The 26081-nt window shown below is 44.9% G+C and overlaps 1 protein-coding gene across 3 annotated transcripts in view; it reads left to right on the plus strand.

Moving 5' to 3' along the window:
* Nucleotides 1-26081, plus strand: part of LOC120903775 (transcription factor collier) — a 53871-nt gene that overhangs the window by 22048 nt on the left and 5742 nt on the right. For all 3 annotated transcript variants that reach the window (XM_040313383.1, XM_040313384.1, XM_040313382.1), the window contains exon 6: nucleotides 372-440. In XM_040313383.1, the coding sequence (XP_040169317.1) occupies nucleotides 372-440 (69 nt within the window). The remainder of the gene's footprint in view (nucleotides 1-371; nucleotides 441-26081) is intronic.

Below are 26081 nucleotides of genomic sequence, written 5' to 3' on the forward strand. Positions count from 1 at the left end.
GCTGAAGGTGGTTTGGGATACGAGAAACGGGGACAGGAAAGAAGAGAAAGGCTAGATAATATTGTTTATTGGACGGTACAAATCAATGTTCCATTTTGGATTTGTAGTTCGTACACGCAGATGGGTAGGGCTTCTGCATAAGATGGCAACTTTATGGAGATCAGATGTTGATTTTTGAACAAATAGATGGAATAGAACACTTTAAAACGATAGGAACTAATCAACTAAAAGCTACTAAGGTGCCTACCCTTCCCTTTGACGTTTTACGTTTGTTTACGTCTGGTGTTTACTTTGTAACTAGAAAACTATTACGATAGCTTCCAAGGTATTCTATTCTAACGATATTTCCTTCTATTCTTCCCAATTTCCAGCCGATGCTGCGACAAGAAGAGCTGCGGCAATCGCAACGAAACGCCATCAGATCCTGTGATTATCGATCGGTAAGTGTAACATGTCCAATCTTCTTCTCAACCCCGCGCACGCCCTCAACAACTTAATTGAGGCGACATCCATCGACTGTCGCGCTAGAGGGGGGGGGGGATGTACGAGTTCACACACCACAGTGCACGCAGTTGCACGATAATTACATTTAAAACTACCCCCTAGGATCCTTCACAAGAACGAGAGTGAGCGTGCGCGTATCGAACCCGGTCATTAGCTTGCTCGACCTCGATTCTCAGTAACTCCGCGTGGGTGTTCCGCCGAAATTATTTCGCACACAAACCCTCGACGACACGCCGATGCGAGGAAGTGGTCCAACGCAACCGACGTCTACATCAAATTTGATGTACGTTCTACGTGCGATGGTGCCCCTGGGTGAGGGGGTGTTGGAGGGGTTGAATAATTAATACAAATTAAAGCCTTTGTCTCTCTTCCCCCCTTCTGAAACTGTGCCGAGTTCGCATTGATGTCGTTATTTTAGGGTACAATCTTGCGAAGTGGTTCCGTTTGGCCGTTCAAGAAAAAACACGCCAAAGAGGAGATGTGTTTTTCGGAGTGTTTTTTTTTTTGTTCTTTTGGGGAAATTTGTAAAATACTTGAAATACGTATATCATCATGTGTGTGTGTGTGCGTTTGGGGTAGTTTTTATACATCTTCGCATTAATTTTATCTTCCCGGCAGTGTCCAACCGTCCGTCGTTCGCGGGATTGATCATTGAAATTCCGCGCGCATGTTTTGCACCCGAACCTACCACGTTTCGTCGCGGTAGATCCTCAGTGCGGTCGGTCGATCGATCGGGCACTGCAAGTGATTGTCTTGGCCCGGAGGCCTCGGCCAGCCAGTCGGACACACACGGCGCGGACACGTTTTTCCTGCTGCCTGCTGCGGAGCTGGTCGGTTTTGAGCCGCACTCCGTGTTGCTGCTTTATTTATTTCGCTCCAATCACGCCGGGAAGAGAGAAAATATGGGAAGGACAGGTATTTTTCTGATTGACTGCGACCACACACGAGCGGTATTTCGTACTTGGCAGCAGCAGGCAGCAGCGCACTGGAAAAGGATGGTCCGAATGGAGAGAAGACAAAAAAAACGAACACACACGCACACATACACTCCAAACACATACATACACACACACAGCTGTGCGCGTGAAAGAGTAGCGAGGCAGTAGCTTTTCCGATCCGATCAGTCAACCGCAATAAGGCAGCGCGCGATATGACAGCCGATCAAGATTGTGACGCTCATTAGCGTCATATATTTCATCTATTTGACACTTGGCTTGCGCTGCGACGATCGACTACTAAGCGAGCGCGCGTCTGACGCTAGCATGCGCGTCGTTGATCGTGCGTGGTCCTTTTTAGGTGTGTGAGCCGCGAGCGTCTCGGTCTTAGTGTGGAATTACGAGGAACTATCTGGATCGTTTACAGCCCTAATGTGATAAGCTGGATTGTGGATTCCGGTGAGCCAGATTTATAGGCGTACATTGTGGCATTAAAAACAAAGGTATGGTCCATAACTTCCTCGCAAAGCGCTCATACGCTACACGGCAGGCATGTTAATGTGGTTTTTGCCGCACGCCACACGGTGAGGTGAGATGTCACCAGAGCAAACATTTCCATCTGTCACGTCGGTACGCTCCAATCACGCACTCGAACTACATTCCGACCCGGCACTTAATCGTGTACCGGGCCAAAAGCTGCACACCAGATCCAAAAACGGTAGATCACAACCTGCAAGCGTGGCTTTTGACCGAATTCCGTCACGATGGATGATGGTGTTTTTTTTTTTGCTTCTCCACCAACCCGAAGAGAAGAGAGGTCACACGGGCTGAGCAAAACTTGGCTGTGAAATATGCAACTCCACTTGGAATTCGATCGCATGGACACACACACGGACAAAGATCGAACTCGTCGGCATCTTCACAAGCTGTGCCGGTGCCCAACTTGCCCAACACAATCGCGCTTTAACGATCAGCGTGATGAAAGGCGAATAACTTATCTGCTCCCTGTAAAGCTAACGAGCAGGCGGCAAAAAAGGCGAATACAACCACCCTTCAGGACTGAGAATGTGACTTTCTCTCTTTCTCGCGCACGCGCGCTCCATCTCCTTAGAAACCCTGATCTACTAAAGACAAAAGCTAATAACAATAATAGTAACGGTGCACAATCAATCAATCTAAAATCGAATGCTAAATGGGCCTTTTCCATTTCCCCGGGCCTTTGTGGATGCGTTTTGGACGCGTCCGGCGCGTCAGAACTCGTACGCACACGTGTCACACAAGCACGGGTGGCTCGTGTAGCCTTTCCCTGTTCGCCCGCGTAGTCCTAGGCGAGACCCGCACGTACCGGTTTGGCCAGTTTGGCGTCATAAATTGTGCTAGGCTATGAGGCTCTGGGTGGACGAGCGCATCGTATGACAGAGGCTGGTGGGTTTTAGTGCTGCAAATGGAATTATTATTAATTCCATGATGCTTTATTGCTCGCTTTTTTCCCCGTCGAGGTTGTGAACAAATGTCCAGACAGAGCGCGCACTTGCAGGGACATTGTGTGGGGATTTTTTGTTTTATTTTCCAAGAAGTTGTGATGTGATTTAGCAAGAAACGTGGCCATTGAAGCCTTTTCTGGAATGATCTGCCTGTGCACTTTTTGCTTATTTTAACTATTTCTATCTTCTTCTTTTGATGAGGAATTGATATCCTTTGAGTTTGCTTTGCTTCTTACAAAACCACTTTTTTCCATTATTTATGAATTTTCCACAAATATTTCGAAGTTATAGCAACAGCATTTAAACTATATTGTACCCATTCCATCCCAAACGATTGAGTGAATTAACAATTTGTAATAGAATCAATAAACGTTGTATTTTATTTACACAATTTTGAAATTTATGGTAACATTCAACAACCAAATCGTTAAATAAAATACCACCTCTGTAAATCCACCCGTTTGTCAATAACTATATCGCCAGCAAGGCAACCGGGACAACAAAACAAAAGAAAAAAAATCCCCAACAATCCGCACGCTTGCACGATCAGTAACGACAGCAGAACGATGAGAGAACGAAAACAAAAAATCCAACGAACAAATCGTGCCTCGAAAGGTATTCCTTGCGTTAAGACAAAGCGAAACCAAAAAAGATACAACCTCTTTCGCCCATGAACACATGTGTGCAGCCGCGCACACGGAAGCGGTTGGTGGTTTATCGCGGTCAAAGCCTCTTTAGTAAAGCCCTTGAGTTTGCGCACGCGGCTTAAGAAGCTGGCTCGGCTGACTTAAGGACGAAGAAAGGCACGATACATAATTCATCTTCATCAGCTTGTTGCGCGTAACGTCGAGGAGAGGGATGTTGTTTTTTTGTTCATGCATACATTTTTGTTTTGCTACAAAGGTTTGCTCATTGTTGGGAGGAGGCTTTTTTTCCCTGTGCCGTTTGTACCAGAGCAACTACTGTAAGTTGAACGTCATCTATCTCTCTCTCTCTCTCTCATCGTCTCGGAAAAATGCAAGAAAGACAGGGACAGAAAGACATAAAAACGGGGCGGAAAGATTGAGCACGAGCGGGCACGAGACGGCGGCTTCAATATCCATATCACGTGCCATTTTTGACTTTAACAATAAACATTACAAAATTGGCATCACAATCATCGGCCGTCTTTATTTTTATTCAATTAGAAGCCGTCCACCGCTGCACCGATCCGGCACGGGGTGATGCGACAGGGAGTATTTGTCACGGGAAAATGGGAGGAGGAAGGTTGAAGCGCGCGGAACTGGAGCGAAAGCGTCAACGCGTCACGAAGTGAGCGCAAAAAGCGCCCGCAAACGGGATCGCAAGGCTTGGAGAGGAGGAAAGTCGAACCCGGACGGCTTTTCTCTGATCCTATTTCATCCGCTGCGGAATGGTCAGTAAAGGGGGGGGAGGGGGTGATGAAAAGGGAGAAGTGCTTACGGTGTCTGTCAGCGGTGCCGGCACAAGTCTTGTAAAAGTTTCTCCGTCCGAAAAGACTTTGCTGCACAATTCTTGCCGGTCCCGTGGACTGTTCGATCGGCGGTCCAAGCTGTCGAACCGTTTCGTTCTCGAAATGTCGAAAGGCGATAGGAAAATTGTTACCGAACGGTTCAGGACACTTGTAACTGATATCCTTTGCGGTTTATTTTTGCTGTGCTATGGGGAGCGGGGGTGTTTGTGAAGGCGGTAGAACAAGAGATGACAGGGTTTAATAGTATTTGGTCGTCGTGCTCACTTGTGCGGTAAGGAGTAATTCAATTTGTACTAAAAGCACAAGATCACAATCGTTTGGTGCAAAACTTGCTCATAGTAGGTTAAGGAATAAAACAAGTTGAATCTAGAAAAAAGCAAATTAGGAAATATAATTAAAACATACATACATAGTAGCAAAAATATATAAATTCGTGGCAAATTCGTGAAAGGAAATTTACAATACATAAAACTAGAAAAGGAAAGCAACAAAGTTGCATAACATTAACAACTCATACAATATTGAACTAAAATCTTTAAAAGAAACTTAAAACTAAATAACATAGAAGAAAAAAACAAGCAAAAAAATGATGAACAAACAACAAACCCTCAATGCAATGATATGCAAATCTAAATATGTCAATTTCCTCCCAAAGTAAACCATCAATTAAAGTAAGAAACAAACAACCTCTACTTTGTAGAGCATGTCTATCTGTTGGCGTCCCTTTCGCGACAAAAGAAGCGCTACCGACACCGCATTACGCACAGCCTAGCGCAAACGGTCACGTGTGGTCTACGCGAAGATTACCACAATCAACTGCACGTGGCGTTTAGATTGTCAAACATCGAACATCGGCACTGCTTCCAATCAAACAACTTCACTACACGAACGCCGGCCCGCCAGGCTGCACCCGGCCGCAAGCGTGTACGGCGCATGTAAACACGCAGCTCTCGCAAGGGCGCAAGTACTCGGCATACTCGGCGGCGGCCATTAAAATTCCTGCCCCTTTCAGCGCTCGGGTGGCCGTGCTCGACAAACGACGAATTAATTGAATCTTTCAAAAATGTCGACAATGCAAATGTGTGCAAAGCCGAGCGCAGCAGCAGCCACATCTCCGGCTTGGTTGAGTTGTTCGGTTTTTACCTGCGGACACAGAAGGTAGAACCTCGTGAGACAACGTCACCGTGGACATTAGCATAAAAAGGGACTCCCCCAGCTCCCCGATCCGACCGTGGGGTTGACTGCCGTTCAGATTGGAGGTTGTTACCTTATGCGGATGCTTCCGAAAAGACGCAGCACGATCGCGCACAGTTCGGACCATGATCTACGACAATGCTCGATGCTTGTTGTCCGCGCACTGAGGCGACATTCAACTCCTGTGGTCCGGTCAGCGCAAACACTCAGCGTAGCCGAACGCGGTGTGCACCCTTTGCAAACCCCTCCTGACATGCTGAAGGGACGAAACGGAGCGACGGGAATGGAATATAAATAAAAGCGAAGTGGATGACGGAAACTGCTGTGGCACACAAAACGAAACAACAACTAAAAAAACCCAAACGATCGCGAACGACAGCGAACGCAACGCACATGGCATCTGCGCGACATCACTCACTTAATTTGTAGCCAATCGGAAAAAGGTAATGCCGGCTTTTTCGCCTCCCAGAGTTGTTGCTTTGTGCAGGACGGAGCACACGACGAAAGAAGACATCCCAAGTGCTGGTCGCTATGGATGTCCGTGCGGGGAGGGGGAAGCAAGACGGGATCCCGAATACGTTGACGATCTGCTCGTGCTGGAGCATTTCGATTGTATTTTAATGGTGTCCAACCTCCCGTGCGGTCTTCCAACCGCTGCTGCCGTAAGCCCGGTGATCTCTCTAACGAGTGTACCATTTTAGACAAATTCTTGCTAGAGTGTCCCCAACAACACACAACCTGCCAAGAGGTGGCGAACAAAGCACCACTTACGCAAGGCACGAAAAGCTTCCTTTTATGATACAGGAACTCATAAATATTTCATCACAAGCGTGTCCAGTAAGCTCCTTAGGTCCTAGGGCTTTGGCACTTGGCGGCCTATCCAAGCGGAGGCTACATATATCCCCCTAGCCTAGACGCGAAGACCTGATATGTAGTGAAGTTGGACACTTTCGTCAAAGTTTTGGTGTACTGGAGCTGCTGAATGCTACAAAATTCTTGGGATGATTATGAGAATCGCAAATCGCTGACTGGGTATCATGCCTTCTGTTAGGGAGGCTATTTCATCGCCTTTTATACGGACCCACCGATATCGGAAACCATTGAACATAGTGAGCAGAAACAATCAAATAAACTTTAATAAGATTGATTCTATCTAGTGAATCCATACTCGTGGAGCCATCTCTTCCTCAAGAACTGCTTGCGTCGTACGGAATGCAGCGGGTTCGAGAACGAATACGACAGAACGAACCCATACGCATACGCACAACAACAAAAAAACTCACCAACCTCATCACTGGAATGTCTTTTACTGTCAGACTGTGTTGTCATAACTGTGATGATTCCACTTGGGCGGACGGTTCGTCGCGCTCGGCGCTTCCCGAGGTTCCCTTTCAGTTCCGCACCAAATCGGTACAACAACAGCCCATTCTCTTCGGCTGGCTTCACCATAAATGGGTTGAAAGTTAGCAAACCTGGCCTCGGGGACCCGACGCAAGTGTGTATGATTTATGATCTGCTTGTCCCGAGGGCATGGGGACAGTGCAGACGGGGGCAACATAGTAACGCACGAAACGTCGCTCCGAAAATCTTACCCAGCCCAAAAATCAAGTTCGTCAGCTGGTGGAATGAAAATTCATAAACTGTGGATGCGTGATAGGACGCACTTTTTTTCTGTTGTTGGTTTGTTTGCCTTCACTGTCGGAACGGAATGCTCTATACTGCACCCGAAGGTACCTTCCAGGATACAGAGGGCAGGCAATTAAATTAAGCATTATTTAATCAAGCAATTAAAATTGATCGATATCATGCACCACGTTAGGGTGGGTCGTAAGCGTGAGTTTTGACCAAGCAGCGCCCCAGGACATTCGAAGGTGTAGACGAAGGGGTACTTTGTGCTGCGTACAACAACAACAGTTGGTACATACACGGTGCAAGAAAGGGATCTCCATTTTTGGACGTAAGCCTTTCGTGGAGTCGTCGGACAAGAAACGTCCGTCGCTTGAACCGTAAACAATCTCCTAGTTTGTGGTTAAAGCCCTAGCGCGGTAAACCGAGCGCTGAACGTAAAGGGTTGGATTAATTGGAACGGACTAAAATGGGAGTGTCAGTGGATTTATGACACACTCGTGGAAGGCACGGTTGTGCTCCGTGTGTAGTAGTTGGAAGAATTTTTGACATTTTCACACCTTACCAGTAGTGTGGTAGGGCAGTAGAGTGGGTCCACGTAGATTGACATGTCTGATGGTGCCTGATTAGAGCTAAGGATCTGGGGAATTTATTGAAAAAGTGTCACTGCTCCAACGGGCTCATTAAACGGTTGTGATCTTAATTATCGCCGGACACGGACAACTTAACTAACGTCTTGCAAAGGTTACGTAAATAATTTTAATTGCAATCAGGGTTGGCTAGTACATCTTTAAGCAATGTCCCATGTCTTCATACATGTGTGGCCTATCTACTGTATCTCCTAATCATGTGTTCCTGATGTCATTAGGTAACACGATATGGACGTCGTCTATGACGCGTCTGAAAGCTATTAAGCCCGGCTCGTAAACTGTACAGTCAATCTTGTCTGCTAGCCCCAAATTTTCACCTCATCTGCTTAATAGCGCACGCACACACTCACATGGCTTGTAATACTAATATACTTTCTCTTTCCTTCCGATCGTTACAGGTAAGTGATTCCAACGGCCTCCTTTTTGGACGTTCCAATTATCGAGTGGAAACGCGCGCGCGCGTGTGTGTGTTTCGTAAGTACTATTGCTCTCCCGGATCGCCGACCCTTCACGCACTTCAACGCTGATCAATCAGCGGAAGAGCCCCAGCTAATGTGGTGTAGCGTATGCGTAACGGAGCGACACGCGAGCACAATTAGCGCTTGCAGAGCAGCCGCTAACCTTACACGCATGATGTTGTTCACATGTTTTGAGTGGTCGTCATATGTTTTTTTTTTTCGGGGGGAAGGGAAGATTGTGTGTTTCTTTCCCGGCTTTTGTTTGGGATGGGATGATGGTCGATTTATTATCATGGATGAGTGAATGGTTCATTGGAACTAATCAGGGAAGGTTACTACGCGTCCCTGTAACCTGCCCGGGGAAGATAATTAGTGGACAACAGAAATAGGACACAGCAGTTAATATCTTCCAGGAAGGCTAGAAAATTGTATTCCTGCCCATTAGAAGCGTCGTTCATTTGCATTCTTGTGGTCTCGAAATCGATCGAGCGATACGGGTGGCGTGGCTTTGGCTTGCTGTTCCTGTTATGCTTTTGGATCGATTTTTTACCCAAGGCTTAGATAGTGGGTCCAGAACAAATGGGCGCTGCAATTGCACATTGCACAGTCTGATGATGATAACGCAATTCCACAACTGCAGCTTCGCACAATGTTACTTTGGGGCTTGGCGTTTGCAGTGCGGGTCGTCCTTTTCGGCCGTAGCCACAGTCGCAATCGAGAAGCTGTGGTTACCCATTCCGTACGCAAACGAGCGCACACAGCGGACGAACACAACGGAACAACCTACACCGAATGAAGCGCCTCAAGTCAATTTCGGAAAATATGTAAATTCGATACTATTAAATTTTTGCCATTGCGATAAATTTGCCTCGGGCGGATCGGTTTGGACATGCTGGCTAGGGTAGGTTGCCGCACTGCTAGGGATGGGCTGCCGTTTGGAAAGGACCGAGGTGATTCTGAGATCGCACGTCCACTGATACGGATGGGAACGGATAGACGAAAGGGAAAGAGAGTGAGAGAATAGGAGGCAAGAGGGAGCAAGAGGATTATATGATGGATGACAGCTGTCCTCTGACTCTCTGTCGGCCTGTCGGAAGCGCATATGTATATGTGAGTCCCCTTAGTCAACGTTCTAGCCTGCCGCCTACGAAAGGGCCTTCGGGTGCAGACAATAAAATTTCGCATCCTCAGCCCTCTTCTCACAAGCCCACCACTTGCAAAAGAAGCTTGGTGGAGCAAAATTTAAGCTGTCACAGCTCTCGATTGGTAAGCAATGTGTACGTCCGCTGCTGGACGCTTTTTCGGGCATAAAAGGGGCCAGGAATGGTTTACACGGTTCCATGGAAGACGCCTGAGCGGTAACACGTCGTCGGCAATATTTTGCAATAAACATGCAAATGGACACCGTTCTCCATATCGACTGTTTGGAAAGGGTGAGCTGGTTCATCTTTTTTGTCTGGAAGTAGGAACGAAAAAGAAAAACATTCAAAAGTTATCAGTGTTCCCGCAACCGGATTGTCACAATTGTCAAATCTGATTGCGTTAGAAATGAATTTACCGATTGCTGATAGGTATCTCTTTAATGTCAAGCAGGCAAACCTAGCCTTCTTGCGTATTCGTGAATATTTAAAAAAGAACACCATTTAAATTGATTGAAGATCACTGCATCAAAGTACTTTGTTACAGTGGATCACATGTAACGCACGTAACGCTTGTAACTCCTGGAAAGTAACCTCCATCCCAGAAAGGCCTCTAGATGTTCGTTCGTTCGTTTACCATCACTTTAATTTACGTACGTAACCAGTGCGGTTTCCTTTCGTGATCTTTGGGGTTTCTTGGACTCTTCTCAACAGTCTGTCTGCCAGTGTATGGCGTGTGTGTGTATGTGTGCCTAGAAGAGGGGAGTCTCTTTTTTAATTTTCCTAATGCACCACATCCCATTGACCATTTCATACAACAGCTAATATGTGTGTGGTAGAGGATTTTTTCCTCGTATGTGAGTGTGTACTTGCTACCTTCTCCTATGTAAATGGACAATATGTATCCTTTCCTCGTTGCGCCACTACCTTCCGCTTCAACCCGGTCCTGGTCAATTGCTTCTTCGTGCTGTGGCGGAGTGGCGTGACATGGTCACGTCATGCAAACGGGACGCGACAAAGTGACAACCGAACGCGCGCGTGTGTGTGTGCATGTGTTACATAATCGGTCTGACTTCGTCGGGACGGGTATGCATAATTTAATCGTAACATTTAACTAACTCGCACGCTCGTTGGTGCTTGACTGGGCGTTTCGATGTCGTCGTCCCTTTTACGATGGCTATCGCGTGTAAGGAACAGACAGACACGAGCATCATCGCTGCGCACATCAAGCGATGTAATGGAACCGATTGGACTATAATTTAGAATCGGAAGTTAAAATGAAATTGATAATCAAAGCCACCGTCAACTAGACACACCGAAACCACCCTCCAAATAATGCTCACCGTTTGTTAGACCTTTTTATTCGGTGATGTAAGTTACAAAAGTGATTTTTAATTTGGAACACATTTTTAATCACTCTTTGCTCGTCGAAACGTTGGGTTAGCAAGACAATGAAGAGCAAATAAAATAACAAAATAAAAATCCCCGATAAACAAACGATGATCACAAAATTCAACGATACGTAACGATAAGCGTACCATAAAATTTAACAGCAAACACCCAAAACCGTGCCGGAGAAGAAATGCAAAAGAAATACAAAGATGGATGTTTTCGAACGCGAAAAGGGATGTAAAATACCCTTTTTTCTTGGTTCTTGATGATGTTGTTTGCCCTCTTTTTGTGTTTTCCTTCTCTCTCTCTCTCTCCTAGAGTATAAAATCTCATCAAAACGCACGTATAAAAACAAAAGCAAATCAGCAGTAAATCCTTTCATTGAACCAGCCAGCTTCCAAGCGAACGGCCAGGCGCGTCAAAAATCGATAGGTTATGGATGCTTTGGACTTCAGTTCCCCTTTTTTTTGTTCGACCAACAAACATTCATAGTTTTATGGGAATAGTAAAGAAAAACAGGGATAGAAAAACCGACTACACAGTAAAATGTTTCGTTTATCTTGCCCGGTTGGCATCCTCGTTGTAAAACAAAATGCTGTTCCGTTCCAAGATGTGACGCAGAGCATGTTGACCGATAAGAAAACATAGTCCAAAGACTCCCTCGCGTCGGTTGCCAGTGCAGACTAGACGATACTATCGGATGCGTTTATGGTGCGTAGCCCTAGAATTTCCTCACACTATAAACCGAGTAACCAAACCAACCCAAAGTAACAAATGAAAACAAACAAAAAGAAAAAAACACACACACTAGTAGCGAAAGTAAACTGAAACGGGCGGATGGCTAGCATAGGGATGCGAATTTTGACAGGCATATCCACCCTCCGGAAACACGCCCGGAAACTATCCAACCAAAGTGTGATGTCCTCTTTGCCTACGCAACGCATCAAAAACTCGCTGCCATCAATACGGTGCAGCATCCGCTTTTTCATTCCCTCCCACCCACCCCCACCCAATTGCTTGTAATGGATTGTGTAAAATGTGTTGAGTTTTGTGTTCAAAAAGGGGGAAGCATTGAGCAGTGAGTGTACTTCTTTCCTCTTTTTTTTTACTCCGACGCACAAATTCCACACGCCGAAAACATCCAAATCCGGAGGGGTGGCCGTTTGCAAGTGAATCTTATCTTGTGTGGGTGTGCGTTTGTCTGATGTGTATGCGTGTAGGTGGACACAAGGGTGGTGAGTGTGAGAGATGCATTCATATGAGCAGTATGCGCGGGACGTTTCAAAATGGCCTAGAGTGTGGTACAGCAAAAGGGTGAAAATGGCGCTGCTTTTATCGGTCAAAATGGTGGCAACCAGACGACATTTATACAGAGCGTTTCATCTTTTTTTTTCTATAAAATGTTGATGTTAATGTAAAAGGAGTCAGAGAGAGAACCTAAAAGTCTCTTCATCAATGAAAAACAGCTCTGTTAATAATCTGAGCTGTTATCTTTTCCTCGTGAAAAAAAAGAACATAAAATCGAGCCAAGATCGATTGCACAGTGGCACTGTAATTTGTCCCAATTTTTTCCGCTTGTCTATTAAACACACACGTTTTTGCTTGTTTTGCTACACTCTCCCTTTAACTACCTCAACTGAAAAAGTGCATACGAACACAACCTTCAAGCAGCGGGAGCTCCCGCGAGGGATTGCAACAGAACAGAACAGAAGATTAATCGCCATGCACACGGGTGCATTTTTCCCGTGCTTCAACGTGCAAGCAGAAAATAGCATCACCGAGTCTTTGGTGCGAGTTTCGGGGAAATTCAGCTTTTGGCTGAACTTCACCACCATCATCATCATCATCGCAAAATGCCGATGCGGAAGGATGGATTTTTTTTTTTTTGGTTTTGTTTCGTAAACGATTGCGCTTGGTCTTGGTCGTGCTGCTTCACGCTTTTCCGTTTTGGTGGGACTCCTGCCTCAATTGGCGCATCCTTGGGGACCATTTTGTCAGTAAATCACGACTAATTAATTCCGGCCAACCGGCACCGAGTGTCCATCCGGTGCGCTGGCGATGTGTATCGCTGGGTAGAAGATTTGTCGCTACTTTTCTTTTTTTGTTTCTATTGGCTCTTCAGTTCGGTTTGTATGGGAGCGTTCCTTCCGGGCAGATGACACAATGCCGGAGGCGTTTGTCGGTGTCGGTGTCGGTGTGTGTGTGTGTGTGTGTGTGTGAGAGAGTACGGGTCCTGCTGTCTGCACTGTGTCCCCCAGGGACACAGAGCAACGACAGCAAGGATGCAATCGCACAAGGAAAGTGATTGGTACATCATCAAGCAGAAGGAAATGGTATTAGAAAAAGGATAAGAAAGTGAAGGTTTAGAGAATGGCATGGTAACGGGTCAGCGAGGGGAAAACCCTTAAATATTACAATCTCTAGCTGATGTAATAATAGTATTCTATTTTAAATTTTATTGTTTTTGAGCTATTCTTGACATTGTGCGTTGAATTTTTTTCATTTTATATTATTGAATCCACGTTAAAAGCTCATTTCACATTAATGAATCGTATACTTTTACATATAAATAGACAAAATACTAAATCCAATATTAATGTTGTATGAGTATACAAAATAAAATGATCGATCGATTGATTAAATACTACCATCATAAACATTAGTAGTTTATTATGATCTCATGATTTATTTATGACATTTTCAAATAACCTTTATTATATTTGTATTGGTTCCAACTTGTATTAATCGGAAACCGCTTTATTATTACAGTCTGTATTCCATGATAGTTTTTATCATTTTATGTAAAAATATATTTGCTTTGCACGTGTTAAATGCCATCAAACAATTGAATCACCAAAAGCAGTTTCTGCCTTTTATTGTTGTGACATTTTAAAATTTATTTATTTATTGGCATTAAACTAAGGTATAGCAATGAGGTTACAAGATTCAACATATTGAAAAAAAAAGATAAAATACAGAGAAAAAATATATAGCTAGTTCGTCCTGGGACCATAGTACCTAAACATAGACTGTCAAAATGTCCTTTCTAAGAAACGTACAATAAGCAGCGCCATACAAACATCATCTCTGGGGTGACCAACGCACTTACTCAACCGTACCATGCGTTCATTACAACTCTCTACAGTGCTGCTAAAAACTTTCCTCCATTTTTCCAGCCTTCCCGTTTTGCTCAACATGAACACGTCTCGATGTAAACAAACAATGAACACGACAAACACACGATACCGTGAACGTGAACTCCCCCTATGCGCAGGACAAGGCCATCCAATAAAAGGGAACACCAAAAGCGGCGACAAGCCAAGCAAAATTTACCTTCCCAAAGCACCAAGCTACCGCAGCAGCCGTGAAGTACGGCGACGACGGTAGTGAAGAAATAAAATAAATCGCCCATAAGGCGATTTACTTTATGATTTCATGATTCCCGAGTTCCCGGTGTGCGGTAGTTACTGGGTGTTGGTTCTTCCTAAAGAGGAGGGGAGGAGGATTGAAGAAGCGAGGCAAAAAAGTAGCAATAATAAGCGAAACACGCCGTATCATGTCTTCGTTGCCATCCATCGTTTTTCGTGTCCGATGGGGCGATGGTCGGCTGGGTGGGGCAGCTTTAACAAGAAGCGATGGAGACGCTTGGTCGTTCACTCCCTACTGTCGTGTGCTGTTTCGGTCTCTTTCTCGCCGCTGCTCGGTTGGCGTTTTCTCGAATACTTCCGCATCATGGTTTCCTCCCGATGGTTCGAGTCGCAGGAGGAGCAGGAGGGGAAGTAAAATCGGATAAGCCTGAGCCTGTGGAGGGATCTGTTTCCTTTTCCTTCCAACGATCCAAAGGCAGGTAACGGTGCGTAAGTAAGACGATGAAATAAATTTAATTTCATTTAATTTATCCCGTCTACAGACTGGTGGGTGGTGGTTGAGGATGATATGGGGCTTTTTGGCTGGAGAGAGAGAGAGAGAGTGGGGGAACGTCTTTTAGAGAGCGTTGCCGTGGAGCCGGAACAGATTTTCGGATGAGCTGGCTTACCATCGGTCACGTGCTTATTATTATCCGGGAACAGTTGGGTAATAGGAATGCAACAGGATTACGTTGTGAGTGAGTAACAATTATTTTGCAAATGAAAACATGAGTTTTTTCAACGTCAAAGCACTATAAATACATAAATGGCTCAAAAAACTACCACAAAATATTCTATTCGGGCTAATAAAAATTGGGTGAACACCAATTCCCGTGTGCACACGCAGTTAAAGCAGTTTCGGGTCCGGCAGAAATCGAACCGCTTCCCGCTTCATTGCTCACTCGTTTCAGCGATGATGGTGATGCTGACGATAATGATACCGATGACGGTGACGGTGCTCCGGGGCCGGCCATTTCAGCAATCATATTGATTTGTTCCTCGGCGCCACTCCACCATTCCACCGCACCGCACTTAATGTTGTTTGTTTTTATGCTGCCCGATTGTTAAAGTTGCCCATTTTTCGCTGTGGGGAAGAAGGAAGGGTACCCGAAAAAACCCCGGAGAAGCCTCTTGTAAAAGACGACCACCCAACAGAGGGGTGGCGTCGAGCGGGTGGAATGTCGGAGCGGAAGCGTTAAAAAAGGTCAAGATTTAAAGCCATAAAGTTGTAGGAAACAAATGATTTCGGGCCCCTTTTTTTGCTTCCCGGGACGGGGAAAAACGGGGTCTTTGGATTCCTTTTTCTTCCTTTTCCTTTTCCCTTTCTTAACCCATCCCCCTGTCACCCATCCCATAGGGAGGGGGGCCTAGAGAAACACTTGTTTTTGGTGGTGTTGGTGCGCCTGTTGTTATTTGATTTTATTTGCTGATCCTTGCGCTTCCCACACCACCACCAAGCGTGTTGGTTGAGCGTATTGGTAAAAATGGTATGTTTTTACAGCTCCCCAACCCTCCTCGTTCAGCCTCCTCCCCCTCCTCCTCCTCCTTGCTTCTTGAAGTGCGCGTTCGTCCATTTTATGGTCGTACTTCTATCCCTCTCCCTCTCGACTGTTACTTTAAGACGCCATGCCCCCTACACACACACATGCATTGGTAGGTTTTGTTGTATGGTTTAGAACAGTGGCAAACAAAAAAAACGATCCCACTAAACGATGAAGGGAGGGAGATAGCGGGAGGGAATCCGATTCCAAAACACAACGACAAAGACGATAACGATGAGGGTTGTACAGACGTAAACTACCGAAGAAAAACAAAAAAAAAACACACGCAAGAAAACATCACCAAGAAATGGGAGTAAGTGTGTAAGGCAACATACACCATCACTATCACCATCATCATCTTCTTGGACAACGGTCGAGAAGGAAAGGAAAAAAGCGCCCCTGAATGCTCTAACCATTGGCCGAGAAGTGTGTGCGACAGTGCGTGACATTTTCACCCTTTTCCTCCAAATGTCTCTATGTGTGTGTGTGTGTGTTGGTACATTGGCAAGAAAAAAGGAGCTGCGTGCCCGCGCACCCATTGCAATGCTGCCATTTGCCATCACCTTTTGGCACATTTGTGCACGGTTGCCTCGTTTGCTGTTCGGTAGATAAAGACAAACGCCGGACACGCCGAGGCCAAATGTTGCGCCGCTTCAGTGGCACGGCGCGTGCTTTACGGTGCGGGAAAGAATGGCTTTAATTCTATTTTCTCCACAACTTGAATGGTTGCGCCCCATAAGGCTGGGCGCTGGTTTGTGAAATCGGCAAACGAAAGTGAAGCTCCTGGGGCGATTGATTTTTGGTTGGGTTTAACCTTTTTAATTTTTGTTTTTTTTTAGAAATTGCATGTAAAATCAAACAATTTTCTGTAATTATTCTATAAAAAACATCACAAAATTATTTCTTCAAACCTGTGTTATTGGTTAGTCACAAGGAAATATAAGAATTACTTAATAATACGATTGAATATATTTCATATTAGGTATCTTTTTTATGTATAATGTTTATAATTTGGGCTTTTATACATAAGCTTTGCTAATGTATTGCTCTGGAAAGGATTGTAAAAAACAAAAAAAATCGCACACTTTGACAAAAATTTCACAACATGATTTAGAAAATAGAAAATTCATTATTGTATAACTTGAAATCAATTAAAATTAATTACTAATAATGCTATTTTAAAAGCAACAAATTTCGAAGGGATCAAATAATCAAATGTCAATGAGTCAATCACATGACAACTCAGACAAAATTTGTAGAAACTAAAATATGAAAACTAAAAATGAAGAGAGCTTTGCTCTTGGGTCCAATGCATGGCCTTTAAATGTTTCAACTCATTTTAAACATCTCATCATCTCGAAACATCAACCTACTTTAATCTACCTCATCACAAAAGGTAACCTTCAAACTGGTTGAAGCATTTCCACCAGACACACAAAACACGAGTTGTAGCCAACGCACCGTCACACTTGAGCTAATAAACGCGTAAGCATTTGCTCTGCTTCAACAACTCGGAACTCATCAGCACACGCCGGTCGAAAGTGAAACATAACAACGATAACATCAACGACGGCAGCAAAACACTGTACATTTCACCCTATAAAAACTAACGACCAACGACCTGCCTGCGAATTGAGCTCCTTAAGGAAACTCAAAAAGAAAAGAACTGCGTGTGATGTTTCCATGTACGCAAAAAGGTTTTATCATCAGCATCGTTAGATGGGCTATGAAGCGTTTGAGGAGCTTGTGACGGCAACAGAAAAACGCGACCGGAATCAAGTCAGACTGATGTGTGTGCTAGAAGGAACTGCATCCGCAAAGGACGCACCACCTTTCTGCCGGCTCCTGTACCTTGTACCGGAAACGTGTACACGCATCTTGATGACAAACAACGCTCATCGGCCGCTCATCCCAACACCCTCCCAACCAGCTGTTCCCGCTTCCCGTGGCAGCAGAAATGACGTCTTGCACCTCCATGTTTCTTGTTGCGTCGATGTTGGTGCGTAAGTGCGTGAAGGGCACATCCTCAAACATCAGTGTAGTGGTTCCCTTGCTGGGGCACACACATATTCGTGCTGTAAACGAACACGCCAACGCTAAGCAAAACCGATAAAAACAAACCATTTCCGACGGTCCCAAAGTCCCAGCAGCATGGTTCGGGGATCGGAAATCCCAAACCGTCTGCCGTCTACCGTCCTGTTCTGTTTGCTCATCGATGTTTCCTTGCGGTGCCGGCGGACAAGCGCTCCCAAGCCGCTCGGTTCGCGCCGAAACAGAGCAATACCGTCTCGGTAAGGATGGCGAATGCTTCTTGAAAGTCAGCCCGGAAGCAAGCTGAATTGGTGTGAAGAAAATGCCGGCTACTAAGATCGGCAAACCAAACGCACACACACACGCATACCAAAAAAACGCAAACAATACAAACAAACCAAGGGGAAGAACGGCACGCATTGATGTTTGTGTATGTGTGTTGTAACGGCCTACGCATCTTTTTCCCTTTTTTTTTTTGCAAGAAATCAACCCCCCCCCCCCCCCCAACAAGGTGGAAAGGAAAAGTCAAGAACCATAACAAAGAATTCGCTACCAGTGTTGGGGACTTCGTCCTCTCTTTCAACACCAACGCGGGCAAATGGTCGGTTCGACAAGATATTGAAAGAAGAGCGCGTATAAGGACAAAATCTCAACCAATTTCCCCCTCGACACGCTTTCGCTTTCTTCACGTTCGTAGTCCCGCGGCTCTTCGCAACCCCAGTTTTGATGGCGGGGTGCGTTTTAATGGGGTGTCCGATGAGATGGCGAACATTCGGGTATTGTTTGAAATGGATGGGGCACTTGCCAGAGAGGTTGGGCCGGGGTAGTTGGTGTGTATTGGTTGCGTTGCTGTTACTGTTGCGATGATGGTTGGTATTGGTGTGTTCAAAGTGGTCAAGTGATCCAGTTTTGCAAACTCATTGCTCAATGTCCCGTTAAAACAAGGGTTTCTGGAGATTCAAAATGGCACAAAGAAATGGAAACTAGAATGTTTTTCACTTTAGTGAGCATCTTCGAAGCACATTTCATGTTTAATAGTAAAGACACTGGGTTAAAGCTCGTAACTCCCAAGAATGAGTCTTTAAATTCGAAGATCCGAGAATTAGTGGCATGAAGACCTTTCGATAATTCTTTATGGTTCCGGGACTTGAGGAATGCTTCATAATACTAAAGTCAGATATGACCAAGATGGCAATTGCGATCCGTTGGAGCATCCACATTTGTATGAATACTGTATTGTTTACATCTGACGACTGATTTGTGGGATTGATTTTCACAGTTAATTTCAATCATTCCCTTACGGTTCTCTCCATGCTTTTGTCCTTTTCGTCATCTTACCATCAAAATAGACCTTCCTGTAGCTAATATCCATAGAAACAGTAGCTAAGAAGTAGAGAATGCCATATTTCTTCCGCTCCATTTCCATCTTGACAACGCCAACAACACGGGGCACGGGAAGCTACGGGAAGCTTCCCGCGATAAGAGGATTATGGATGGAACACAACGCAACTCAGCCTCTCGCAAATCAGGACGAACACTCATGCAACAACCGCAAAAAAAGAACACTGTTGAACATAGGAAGCAGCAAAAAAAAACGCGGAGATTATATCCTGCCGCAACCTTTCGTGCTTTAGATACGGGATACAGATACGGTGCAGGCTGCAGGAAATGTGGCGTGTGACCAGCGACAACGAACGATGGGGAGTATGGCGAAACAACAGAAACCGAAAGTAAATTAGATTCATTGATAAGATTATGTGGCTAGTGAAACAAGCAGGAAGGAGTGGTTAGCTTGGTACACGTGCAATGATTTGGCTGGGCGCTATTGGTTTAGAGAGAGGATTGAGAGTTTTTTTGTTCTTTCTTCGACGCGCTGCTTTCCAAGATATTAAAAGCACCAGCAGGTTAAACCATTGCGGTTGCTACTGCGGCTTATCATTCGGAACAGAGCGAGGAAATCACGGAGGAAAAAAGCGTAATGAAGAGCAGGAGAATGTTGCTAGGTGCAATTGGTTTATGTTGCTTTTATTAGGCCGGATATCCAGTCATCGTTTAGGAACTAATAATAGCTTCCTAGTCATTGATTGGAAGCATATTTCCAATTTTTTCGTTACTGTTTTTTGTGGTGTGATTGTGGTACTTGGACGTGCGCAATTTATGAACTAAAAAATGTAATAAAACATTTTATTTTGTTACCAGTTATTGCGTTACTTTCCTAGGATATGATGAATCATGTATCATTCTCCCGAGTACAGGGGTACAGCACAATCGCGACATATGTTGTGACTTGTTCGAGTGGCATGTTTGAGCTCATCAGTCACGCCGGAGCCAGTGGAAACGAACCGGTAAATCAGAAACAGAAACAACCAACCAACAGAACAAACTTATCCAACAATCACTCAATTAATCAAATGCAAACACGCGTGTAACTCGCACGCTGAGTGAATTGACACTTTACAATCTGTCCTCTCCCGGCCCGAATGCACCCGATGCATCAGAAGGGATGAAATCTGTCAGTTCAAATGGATTGAGCCTTTAAATGCGATTTACAATGAAGAATTTTTTGTTCGCTTCAAGCAATTCAAGAGGTTTGCTTGTAACGCCAGCCAATTGTAACGATTATCCCTCTGTTTAGTGTGTATAATTGAAGTGCCCACTTGAGCGCCCTGATCGGGATAATTGAAACCACTTGAAACGCGTCAACCAGTTTGTGGTTGGCGCAAGCTACTGGTGCGGGTAGCTAACGAAACGTACACAAAACATGGAAACAACTGAAACCTTTCAAATCCACACCAGGAAGCCGTAAGGCTGTCGTCAAAGCAACGCGCTTTCCAGCGGGAAGGCATTGTCAAAAGTGTCAAAACTGTTGCCTCCGCTGTGTTGACGTAACGTCTCCCGCGAAACATCTGGATCGTGTTCGAAGGACCAAGAAACCTTCTCGCACGGTGCATTCTTCGAAGTGTTGTCGTGTACTGTAAAAGGACACCGCAATTTGTTCGCGAAGAATGGTCCCGTGGGATGGGAAACTGGGACCCCGGGATGGTGAAGACGTGTTCCCGTCTTCTCAAAAATACACGCGATGGGAGAAGAGTGCAAGTAGTTTCCAGGAAGTTTCCTTCGACAACAACCGACTGAACCGTTTGAGAACATCGAGGAAGCGCGGATTTGTACAACCATTTTCCGGACCGATCCTTCCGTGGCGCTTCTGTAACTGTACACTGACAACACGCTTTTCCTGCGCAAATGGTACGCAAATGGTGTGCCAGCTTTCCGATCCCTGTGTCACTGCACAGTTTACATAAAATGAACAACGGCCACAATGGCTGGATCACCTTTTGCTGACCTTCCGATGGCCCGATGTTCGGGATGATATATGACACCCGGTTTGGAGGGAGCAGGGCAATCACGGCTCACTTCATCATGATACCAGTCCTTCCGCTCGTGTCATCCGCACCTACCGGGATGTATTCCAGATAACGACCAACAACAGGAGCAACAAAAAACGGCTGTACACTACCAAAAAGGCACATGAAATAAAGCAGAAAATAATCACCTCGCCTGCTGAACAACAGCATTAACGTCATCGGTGTAACAACAGCTCAAAATAGAGAGACGATAGGGGAAAAGAGAGCGAAACAAAAAAAAACAAAGAGGATCCAAATAAAACATACATGCTGGAAACGTAAAACAACAAACACACATCCCACAGTGAGCCTTCAGCACCCTACTCTGTCACCAGTGGGAAGATTTTTTAATGTCCTCTTTCTCCCTTTGGGTTCTATTTTTTTACTTTGTGCCCTTTTAATGAAGCATTCAGCAGGACGGGTAGAAGCTAGAAGAAGAGGGGAACGCGCACGCACAGTACAGTACAACTAACATACTGCCGGGCAGGACATCAGTTCTCAATTACCCGGACGCCGGGGCCGTATGAGTGATGGGCAGAGGTGATTTTTTTAATGGAAAATAGTCAACCTATACCACACCCAAAAACCATGCTAAATCAGAACATTAGTACAGAGGACATTCTCAGAAAAAAAGTGTGACTAAATGAAAATATTTTATTTCTTCTCGGAATTCAATTTTTTAAAACTCCAACCAACTTCCACTTTAAACTCTTTCCCATGCCATTATCCATGTTAGTGTTTTTATACACTCCAATTTTATAAAAAAAAACAAACAAACAAACTTAGGTTTGAATTGCTACCCCAATCGTCGAGTGTTTTGATGTCGCAGCTAAACCTTTGCTGTTTGACATTTAAATTGAAAGGATTACCACCTAGTACTTTGCGTGCGTGTGTCCCGTGGCCGGCTTTCCCCTGGCGCTGGAAGTACAAGGGTTGAACGTGCAGGGGTTTACGATTGGTTACGATTATGGTAGATTTTTGCTGGTTGAATAAATGTTTTCTTACATCGAGAGCGCTTTTGAACTACGTATAAAAAATGTTGTAAATGGTTTGTTCTAAACAACTTGTTTAAATATTTAAATAGACTTTGTTTCTATTTCTAACTTTAACAGAATCCCAAAAGAGTTGTTGTCGTTGCTTTTACTGTTTTCAAATATGTTCAATACAAACTTTTTAGATAATGAATGTAAAAAATCCATATCAATTAAATTTAAAGGCTACATTACTACAGGCAACATGCATTATTCGAAAACAATCGTGTTAAAACACGTTAAATCCGCTAAGAGAAAGAAGATATAAAATATAAATATGCAATTTCGCTTTCTTTAAATTAACTATTTATATGAGAGTATCTTGAAACATTTTCAATAAAATGAAAGATAGAAAAGGAAAAGAAAAAAAAATCATTAAATGCAGAATATTATAAACAAGGCGATACAATAGGCGAAAAGGGAAAAAGAGGACAAAAGATATTAAACAGAAAAATAAAAGCAAAGCATGGCATACTTGGGCTAAGTACAAAAGATAAACTTAAACAAATGATAATGGGTCAAGCAGGCGTTCATTGCTCTATTTATCCACTCACATACCAAAACAAACGACTATCTCTAGTGACATCAGCACCTAAAATGTTTACAATCTTACCAATTATCGCTTCACACAAGTACAAAACGATAAGAACACTTGAAAACTTTTGCACTTGTGGTTAGGTTGCACCACATGGCACTCCTTTGAACAAGCAAACAACTCCTCCTATCCCTATAATGTACAAAACCCTGAAACCCGACTCGACCTTGCTACTCATTATTAGGCTCAGTTTCAGCCCTTTCCCGCTGAGCGTCCTAAAATCGTAACAGATTTTCCAACGAGTACAAGTGTCAGTAATTGATTAGCCCGAACAGGCCCCGCGACGGGAAGCAGAGGGTGGATGTAGCAAACATTGCGCCCACATTGCACGTTGCCCAAAGAGAACACTTCTTGCACACGGACCTCGCACGTATGAAAGCGAATGATGATGGATGGAAGAACGAACGCGCGTTTCTGTTTCTTTTTTGATTGGGTTGAAAAACTGGACCACCTCCTCCCTCTATCTCTCTTATATTCTCACTAGCCTAGGCAGACATTTATCATTCACCCAGTCTCATTGTAAATAACCAACTCAATTACAATTCCTTTGTAAATATTTTATTACTCCTGTACTGTTTTCCTTTATTAATAACTTCTGGTTCTGGTGGTGGTACCTCCCGTACGGTACCCGGAGTCAGTGCAAGCGGTGCAAGCGAAAATAGGAAACCGATATCGGAAGCTGCCTACTGCACTCTTCACTACAGGATTCAATGCATTTTACGTGCCATACAGAAAGATACGAAGCAAGAGGGAACACACTCGGCCGCGCGTAGAGGGTTTGTCGGAGGGTTGGTCCTCGTTGTTTTGAAACGAGGGTAAAACAGGGGTGGAAAACTTACCGGATACCCGGATCGCCGGTGGCTACCCGCTGAGTGTCTATTTAATATGTGATTTGCCCATTGGCAAACATCTGTCGAACTTTGCGCTAGGTTAGGAACATTGAGAGCTGCCTGTTCCAGTTTTTTTTTTCATGTGTAGCTTGCAGGAACTTATCGACCCTTTGCTCGTTTGTGCCTGTTAACCACACACACACACACACACGCGGACACACACCGACTGATACGGGAGGCGGTGGGAGGAATCGCGATTTGTTGCTTCTGTAGGTGCCAACGCTCCCCAGGAGTCCAGAGCAGTACAAGAGAAACAGCACACAGCTCTAACTAAGCAGACACTTGTTTCGCTAAACGCCCCTTCAGTAGGCTCTTGCTCTGTTTACTTGGATCGTAAGTTTGAGAGCGTTCAGGTTTTTTTGTGTTCTGCACTGCTGCACTCAACTGCCCTCTCCCGCAGCTAATAGGGCGAGTATCACATTTCGTGGGATCGTTCACTGCACTCTTCACCGTATCTGTCTGTGCGTGCGGTTGTAGTACGATACTTGAAGGCAGATGAGTCGAAAAAGTACGAAATGTGTGTATTTTTTTGTTTGTACACATCTTCGTTCAAAGCCCGGATGCGTTCAAAGTGTGCTCATCTGTCGTGGATTTGGTTCGGTAGCTTTTGGATTAGGTTACCGCAGAGATAGATCGCGCCTCTCTCAATGCCAAATGGTACGAAATTGTATGTAATAATTACTGAAGCGGCTATGGACAAATGGTGTGTCCTTGTGTGGGGAAAACCGATACCTTACCTTGAGTGTGTGTACCTTTTCCACTTTTGTGTGCATAAATTAATTGCCTTTACACGGACTATTACGTCGTACTACAGCGTCGGCAATAGAGTAGGATTACAGGCTGAGGTAAAAACAGAGCATAAATCCTCGTTTTTTTTTGTTCGGTCTGCATAATTAGGCAAACCATAACTTATCGCACACACACACACCCCGGGCATCCATATGCAAATTGTGTGTGCTCTCACACTATCACTGTGTGCACTGTGTCGGAAAACGTTCGGAGACGGGTTGTAGTGGATTTATTGCACATCCTCGGTGTGACAAATTGCAGTGAAACCGTTTTCCAAAATCGTTACCTCCAGTTTGTGCAATAACTGGATCTTTTTCACTTCAATACATTCAATAGAGCGCTCAGAAGTACCCTAGTACCTTCAGCGGCGGGTCCGCGATGACTTCCGACAGCAAAACGGCTCAAACGTCGGTGCTTATGTTAATTATGGCAAACACTGAGCGTAATAAATAAATCGTCCCAAGCAATTATCAACAAAAACATGGTTCGAACTTGGTTCCCCGGGCACCACCATCGGTGAGGAAGTCGATCTTTCCAACGGTCGCAAAAGGAACTGCTCTATAAATTAAGGACCCCGGGAAGAGTGCGTTTGCCTAGGGTCTTGCGAGATCGTGGCCCCGGGGAGGGAAGTGTTGTGATTTGTGTAGAACACGCGAACACTCGACAGAGAGCTGACACACCGGGACACCGGGATTCCAGCCGGGGCGGGTACATTAGGTAACATATGAAGATGTACACAGAAAAAAAACATCGCAGTACGTAGATCCCAAAGCAGTTCCCCTTCAAACTCTGCCTCAAATGAAGATCTTAACCTTCCTCCAGTACCAGGCTCAGCAACAGTTTTAAAGTGTGAACACCCAAATAAAGTGTATTTATTGCGACCATCATATCCCGTACCCGTTTCCCAATCCCCAAGGCGATGGTTAAAGTCCCGACGTCTGTCGGCATTCCTGGTACGCAGTAGTACCGAAGCCGTAACAACAAGTTGCTCAATGAATCAACACGCAGTTTTTGGCTAGCAGCCGCTTTTGAAGTAGAACGGAATTTAAAGGTTTTCAAATGAACGTGGACAACTCTCGGGAGAGTGAAGATATTCAAGGGTACGGCGCTTTAGTTCCCGAAATTGCGTGCCTCTAGAGAAGTGACTTAAAGCGTTCCAAAAGCCTGTCCTCCCGAGAGCTTGTGTGTACCTCCTTTAATCTCCACCATCTGGCAGAGAGCAGGCCTCCCAGGAGGCTGTCAAAGGTTACCATAGTAACGGGCACGTGTTATTCGTGCGATCGCGCTTCCTCCAACGAACAGGGTCTTTTTGACCTGTCGCATTTTACTGTGATCGGTTAACACACGGACGGAATTCAACGGGAACAGCGATCACATTAATTGCTCATTTACGAGGGTGTCACTAAAGAGGCGTGACAACTCTTTTTGGAACACACCCGTTCGGTCGGCCCATTGGGGGTTTTAAAACAGACGGTATTTAACCGGATCCCGTTGCCATGGTGACAACCTGGGTTTTATC

The sequence above is a fragment of the Anopheles arabiensis genome, chromosome 3, assembly GCF_016920715.1.
Source record: "Anopheles arabiensis isolate DONGOLA chromosome 3, AaraD3, whole genome shotgun sequence".
Lineage (NCBI taxonomy): Eukaryota > Metazoa > Arthropoda > Insecta > Diptera > Culicidae > Anopheles > Anopheles arabiensis.